Source organism: Coffea eugenioides, chromosome 5, assembly GCF_003713205.1.
Source record: "Coffea eugenioides isolate CCC68of chromosome 5, Ceug_1.0, whole genome shotgun sequence".
Taxonomy (NCBI): domain Eukaryota; kingdom Viridiplantae; phylum Streptophyta; class Magnoliopsida; order Gentianales; family Rubiaceae; genus Coffea; species Coffea eugenioides.
In genome coordinates this window covers 8,286,869-8,293,987 of record NC_040039.1, presented here as the reverse complement: position 1 = coordinate 8,293,987, position 7,119 = coordinate 8,286,869, and the positions used below count along the sequence as shown (strand labels likewise).

Sequence of the window (7,119 nt, the reverse complement as noted above, 5' to 3'; positions counted from 1 at the left end):
GATTGGTCAGTATGTGAGGAACTAAAGCAGAGAATTAGATAAGGAAGAACTGGCCCTGAGTGGGAGACAGATGTTGACTCCATTTTTGTTAAATTCTCCAGATAAAAAGTAATCTGATGGTTCGAATGGTAATCTGATGAATGTAGGCAGACAGATAGTTGATTTTCATGGAGAGATGGTCCTATTGGAGAATTACAGTGCTCTTAACTACACTGATATTTGCCTGTTGTCTATTTCTTACACCTTGTTGATGTATTTTAGAAAGCGGTGAATGATATGGTGCCTTTTTGACAACTAAGTTCAGTGAATTATTTGGTTTTGGATGATGATATGATAAACATTGCTACTCAAGGAGGAAATCTTATTATTGCATTCCAATGTTATGATAAGTTGTTCATCTCCTGTCTGTGTTACCCTCTGTCATTCTAAAGTATTTGGGATCCCTGCATAGGTTCAGTCTTTCTTAATAAAATTTAATTCCAATGCTATTTATATATCTGTACTGAGCACCTTTTTAAATGCTGAACTCTTAGAAGTAGCTTCTGCTGAAAAAGGGATAGCAAACAACAGTTGTTTAGCCTCATTGTTTGCTTTAGGTTGGAGTGGCAGATTAGTTTTTCTTTATTATGAGCAATCAGTACGAGATATCTATCAATCATAATCAGAACCGGGCTCCCCACTGTTTGGTCTTCATACCGTTGGGGATCTTGTGTTCCATTTCCAGTACATTTCAAGGAACTGTAGTACATAATTAGAGCTGCTGACCCATTATAATTAGCAGAATTATTAGTGAGTACACCTTTTAAATTGATGAATTTGCCTATTGATGTGAAATGCCAATATGACTAGGTGCTACAAAAGGTAGCAAGATGTGGAAGTCCATTTAATGAAACCATTCTCAGTAATGACTTCTAAAAAAATAACAAGAATTTTTTGGTTAATTCTAGAATGTTTTAGTTCTTACATGACCAACAAAGGTGAATCTTGGTATTTTTTTAGCAATACATTACATACAACATTTCCAAAATGTATGATGCTTTTTTTTTTGGGTCAAAAGTCAACTTCATATATGTAACACAGTATCATTCAATGTCTGATGCTGGATATTGGAAAGATATGTATCAAACATTTCAAACTGGAGGAGCTACTTGTTCATCTTATTATGCCAAAAAAAAAAAATCTCCAGATATACTTTTCTGGTTGTATCTCAAGGTTCAGGGTGGGAAAAATGGCATTTAAAATAGAAAACAGAAGAAAGAAAACATAACTCTAGTAAGTTGACTGTGTGAGTTATTTTACATCTGAACATGTGAATAAATTTCTGCTGTGAATCAGTTTCCTAGCCTTAAATGAACCGACACATGAGATAGATGAAAATATCTTCTAGAAATTATTATTGCTTCAATCAAACTCACATACTTTAATCTCTCGCTCTCTCTCTCTCTCTCTCTCTCTCTCTCTAGAATTAAATCTGAAGACTTAATTCCTACCACTAATTATACAAGACATTAGTGGCTTACCATATAATTGGGGATATTCTTGATAAACAGGGTTGGTGACAAAAGCACTTGACGTTTTCTCCCAGTTGCATTTCAGACCAGATGTAAGGAGGTTCTTGTAAAGGCACATACTGCTGCATCTGGAGCTGTGCTAAGATTGCAAATAGCTCCTGTTCTTGGTAGGAAAAGGAAACCAATTGAGTGGTCTGAGTTTCAGGTACTGTTCCTTCTTACCATTATTCAGGCTTGAAATTTATATTTGTGCTTTACTCTTCTATTATTTCTGCGTTGGGCATCTTCCCTTTACAAATATATGATGCCTGATCCTATGTTTTTTGAACATGTAGTGTGCTGTTAGCTAGCAAAATCAGCCTATGAAATTGATTATTCATGTTATGGATTTATCTTTTGTTTGCCAAACTTTTGCATGTATACTGTGGCTGTAGATTCTATTTAGTTTGTTGCCTTACTAATGCATTTGTACTTGAGATGGTTGACTTTTGCTAAAATTGTGTTTTACACCTTGGATCCCATTGCTGGTATTTGAGGAGTTTAAATTTAGTTCATATTACATTGCATTTGTTTTCTATATAATGTGGCGGTCACATTCTTTATGGTAGGATAAAGGGCTGCAACAATATGGATAGGAGTTGGATGTCTATTAAGAACTACCTAGATCCCAAGTATTTAGATGAAGTTGATGAATTTATTAAGTTTGCTCTTCTAGGCAAGGATCCTAATTGTAAACTGCCATGTCCTTGCAAAGTATGCAATAATTTTGAGGATCAAACTAAGGAAGTCATGGCCAATCACTTGTGTCGAGGAATTGTTGATAGTTATACTAGGTGGATATATCATGGCGAAGGGTTTGAATCAGATGATGAGAATGATGACATAGAAATCAATGACAACGATAGTGACTTTGACAGTATGGAGGAGCTGTTAAATGATGTAGGAGTTGCTAACTTTGGTGAGAGTTGGAGACATTCACCGGAACTTGATACGGGTGCTTGTACCGAGAAAGAAGGAGAAGCAAGTAGGTTTCTCAGATTATTATCGGAGGCTGAAAAATCTCTATACCCGGGCTGTGAAAAGTATTTAAAACTCTCGTTTATTGTCCATATCCTCCACTTGAAAACAATGAATCGGTGGACTTGTAAATCTACTGATATGTTGCTGAAGTTCTTGCATCAAGTATTTCCTACAGCTTTGATTCGCAGCTCATATTACGAGGCAAAAAATTTCATCCGTGAGTTGGGGCTGAAGTGTGAAAAGATCCACGCCTGTGAAAATGATTGCGCACTTTTTTGGAATGAAAATAAAGGCCTTGATCATTGTCCAAATGAAAAATGTAAAGCACCGCGGTATAAATCTCCAAATTCCAAAATACCTAGAAAGGTGTTGCGTTATTTTCCATTAAAATCAAGGCTGCAAAGACTGTTTGTGAACAAAGAGATTGCTCGGGATATGAGGTGGCATAAGGAGAGACGTGTAGATAATGAGAACATGATGCGACACCCTGCTGATTCATTAGCTTGGAAGGATTTTGATAGAAATCACAAGTCCTTCGCTGAAGATCCTAGAAATGTAAGGCTAGGACTTGCTAGTGATGGCTTTAATCCCTTTGGAACCATGAGCAATTCATACAGTATATGGCCTGTTATCCTTGTTCCTTACAATCTACCTTCTTGGAAATGCTTAAAAGATCCATTTTTTTTCCTATCAATGATTATTCCTGGTCCCAAAGCACCTGGAAATGACATTGATATATTCTTTAGACCATTAGTTGATGAGTTAAAAGAGTTATTTGCCACTGGTGTGGAGACATATGATGCCTTCAGGGAGGAGAAGTTCATGTTACGTGCAGCACTTTTGTGGACAATAAACGATTTTCCAGCATATGGCTATTTGTCGGGATGGAGTACAAAAGGGTACAAGGCATGTCCTGTGTGCTTAGATGAGACGACTAGTCTATATCTTAATAATGGTCACAAATGTTGTTACATGGGCCATCGCCGTTTTCTGCCTATTGATCATAAATGGTGTCGAGAAAAAAAGCAATTTAATGGAGAAAGAAAACATAGACAGCCTCCTAGGACCCTATCAGGTGAAAAAGTCCTCCAAAAACTTCTTCGTATTGAGCAAGTTGAGTTTGGCAAGGCACCTGATTTGCTGCAACAGAAGAAAAGAAAACGCGTGCAGAACAGTTCAAATTGGAAGAAGATGAGCATATTCTTTGAACTTCCATATTGGAGTACCAATAAAATTAGACATAATTTGGATATTATGCACATTGTCAAGAATGTATGTGAATCTTTGGTAGGTACATTAATGAATATCCCTTCGAGAACTAAGGACACATGGCAGGCTAGGGAGGATTTAAAAGAAATGGGATTAAGGGAAGAGTTGCATCTACAATCGGGAGGTGGGCAATCTAAAGTTATGCCGCCTGCATGTTACACTTTATCACGCCTAGAGAAAAAGAATTTCTGCCAGTTTTTGAGCACTATCAAGTTCCCGGATGGCTTTGCTTCAAACATTCCTTGGTGTGTGAAGACCAAGGAGTGTCAACTTTTAGGAATGAAGAGTCATGACTACTATGTGTTCATACAACGACTTCTTCCACTAGCAACTAGAGGAATGCTGTCAAAAGATGTATCTCAGATTTTAGTAGAGATCAGCAATTTTTTTCGAAAAATTTGTTCTCGAACTCTCTATCTAGATGAGCTGGAAATGCAGGAAAAAAATATTATTTTAATACTATGCAAACTTGAGAAAAATTTTCCTCCAAATTTCTTTGATGTAATGGTCCATTTACCCACTGAATCCAAGATTGCTGGGCCAACCCAATACCGGTGGATGTTTCCATTTGAGAGGTACATGCCTCTTATTTTTAATAATGCCTATTTGATTTACCTCCAATTTTCTTATTTTCTAACAACTCGGGCTGAATTTTTTTTGGATAGAAAAATGGTCAATACAAAGGCTATGTGAATAATAGGGCATGACCTGAAGGCTGTATAGCTAAGCGCTACTTGGATGATGAATGTCTTACATTCATTTCCAGGTATTTGCATGATGTTCCGACCAGGTTTTATCAAACGGAACAAAATATGGAGAAATACGAAGCTGCTGGAAAATTATCTATATTTTCTAACTTGGCTTAGCCCTTTGGGGCAGCACTGATTGGTTATCTAAGTGAGGTTGAATTGCAAAGAATACACCTGTTCATCTTGAAAAATTGTGAAGAAGTAGATGATTACATGAGGTAATAATATACTTTAATGCTAAATCTATGCCGTGTTCTATAATATGTTCTTCATTGCTTGTAATTAAAGTCATTTGATAGAATATGTAACTACTTCTACTACTACAAATTTAGGGAGCATAGACAAATTCTTGAAAAGCAAAATTTATCGAGCGTACAACAAAGGCTAGACTTGGAGTTTCCAAAGTGGTTTGAAGAACATGTAAGTATTGGAAGAGATGTTAAAAACTTGTCAATTTCCTTTACTTTTTATTTTAGTAAACTATTAAAGAATCTGGTATGGCTGATGTAGGTCATGTATACACATGCACGTGGAGAATGTACTGATGAATTGTTGTCCTTGGCTAGAGGACCTGATTTTCGAGTCAATACATTTGCTGGCTGTAATGTGAATGGATTTAGATTCCACATTAAGGCTCGGGAAAGAGAAAGAAAGACACAAAATAGTGGAGTTATGGTAAAGGGGGAGCATGCTGATAAAGAAACATACTTCTATGGTATAATTACTGATATAGTTGAGGTTGAATACTCATTTACTCAAAATCGAGTAGTTGTGTTTAAATGTGATTGGTGGGACTTGAGAAATAATTCGGGAATCAAAGTAGACAAGCAGAGCAATATCGTGTAAACATAAAGTAAGGATGACCGGGTCAGTAAACGTGTAAAGTAGTTCATTTATGATGTGTGATTGGGTTATTTAACCTGTTTTGCTAATAGGAAGCTAAGGAGGGAAGGACAGTTGGACCAATTGAACTTTATGACATGACACATTTTAGTCGAAAGAAGAATGCTATGGTTGACGAGACATCAGCTGAAAAACTGGTAAGAAAAATATCACTTTCAACTGAATACCAATGCTTCATGTCTCTTATGCATATATCAATAATAGCAAACCTGTGATTGTAGAGCAAAATGAAGGAGTTACAGCTAGAAGCTCAATCTAGTGGTGTAAATTGAACCGAAGAAGACATCTGTATTGAGGTGACTGGGCGTATAACTGGATATGTACGTGGTCATGGCCCCTCCAAGGCTAGTTTAATTACACAAAAACTTGCAGAGATAGAAGAATTCAAGAAAAGGGCAGAACAAGCTGAGAAACGATCAACTGAATTGGAAGTTCAAGTCCAATCTCAACAGCAGCTGATGCAAAGGCTTGAGAATCAACAAGCTGAAATGCAAAACCAGCAGCTTGAAATGCTAGAACTCCTTAAGGCTTTACGAGCAGAATTGCAGTCCAAGAACTAAGGCAATGGAAATGCATCTGGTAGTAATAGCTGGTAATGCATCCTTCTCATACGAATAATTGAATTACAATACTAATGTGAACTGTTGCTATTCTGATCCTTTAACTTATTGATTTTGGGGCTGATGTTATGCATCATTGTGGACTGTTTCTGATAATAGCATTTTTTGGGGCTGATGTGACCTGTTTTTGGGTAACTTGTGGTCACTGTGGACTGTTTTTTGGTAATAGCATTTTTTGGGGCTGATGTTATGCATCATTGTGGACTATTTTTTATTATAGTTGTGTAGTTTATGGTTATGGTTATGGCTGATTGTAGTTTTTGGTAACTTGTGGTCACTGTGGACTGTTTTTTGGTAATAGCTGGTAATAGCATTTTTTGGGGCTGATGTTATGCATCATTGTGGACTATTTTTTGTTATAGTTGTGTAGTTTATGGTTATGGTTATGGCTGATCTGTAGTTTTTGGTAACTTGTGGTCACTGTGGACTGTTTTTTGGTAATAGCTGGTAATAGCATTTTTTGGGGCTGATGTTATGCATCATTGTGGACTGTTTTTTGTTATGATTGTGTAGTTTATGGTTATGGTTATGGCTGATGTGTAGTTTTTGGTAACTTGTGGTCATTGTGGACTGTTTTTTGGTAATAACTGGTAATAACATTTTTTGGGGCTGATGTTATCCATCATTGTTGACTATTTTTTGTTATGGTTGTGTAGTTTATGGTTATGGTTATGGGGCTGATGGTTGTGTAATAACATTTTTTGGGGCTGATGTTATGCATCATTGTTATCTGAACTTATTCTTTGGAAAATATCTAGGTATCATATATATAGTGCTGTTAGTTTATCAATAGAGAGGTAAAAATCTGATTGTTCATCTGCAATAGTATATTATTTCCAAGTACAAGCGACAGACCATGCATGGATAGCAATCTTCTTTTTGCCTATGTAGTGACTTGAAAGAAATGAATATAATGCAAAGGGGGCGTTTGTGAACTTTGATTGGTTTCACCTGTTTAGATGGTCTTCACTTTCACATTGTGAGGCAAATAGCTCATTCTCTTTGCACAGTTTAATCCTACAGAGGCATCGTTTCCTTCATGATTTA

At 36.5% G+C, this 7,119-nt stretch overlaps 1 protein-coding gene across 1 annotated transcript; it reads left to right on the top strand.

Annotated features, from left to right (window-relative positions):
• The first annotated feature begins 2,138 nt into the window (after positions 1 to 2,138).
• Positions 2,139 to 6,012, top strand: LOC113771126. The gene is made up of 4 exons (XM_027315746.1): positions 2,139 to 4,154; positions 5,060 to 5,287; positions 5,485 to 5,589; positions 5,749 to 6,012. Exons 1-4 carry the CDS (start codon positions 2,139 to 2,141, stop codon positions 6,010 to 6,012), a joined length of 2,613 nt encoding a protein of 870 aa, XP_027171547.1.
• The last annotated feature ends 1,107 nt before the right edge of the window (positions 6,013 to 7,119 follow it).

Bases quoted from the DNA above. Each gene is read 5' to 3' on its own strand.
- LOC113771126 (XM_027315746.1), top strand. From the start codon at position 2,139: ATGGATAGGAGTTGGATGTCTATTAAGAACTACCTAGATCCCAAGTAT. The intron at 5,288-5,484 runs GTTGAATACTCA...TTTTGCTAATAG, and splicing joins TAATTACTGATATAGTTGAG to GAAGCTAAGGAGGGAAGGAC. The intron at 5,590-5,748 runs GTAAGAAAAATA...ATCTGTATTGAG, and splicing joins AGACATCAGCTGAAAAACTG to GTGACTGGGCGTATAACTGG.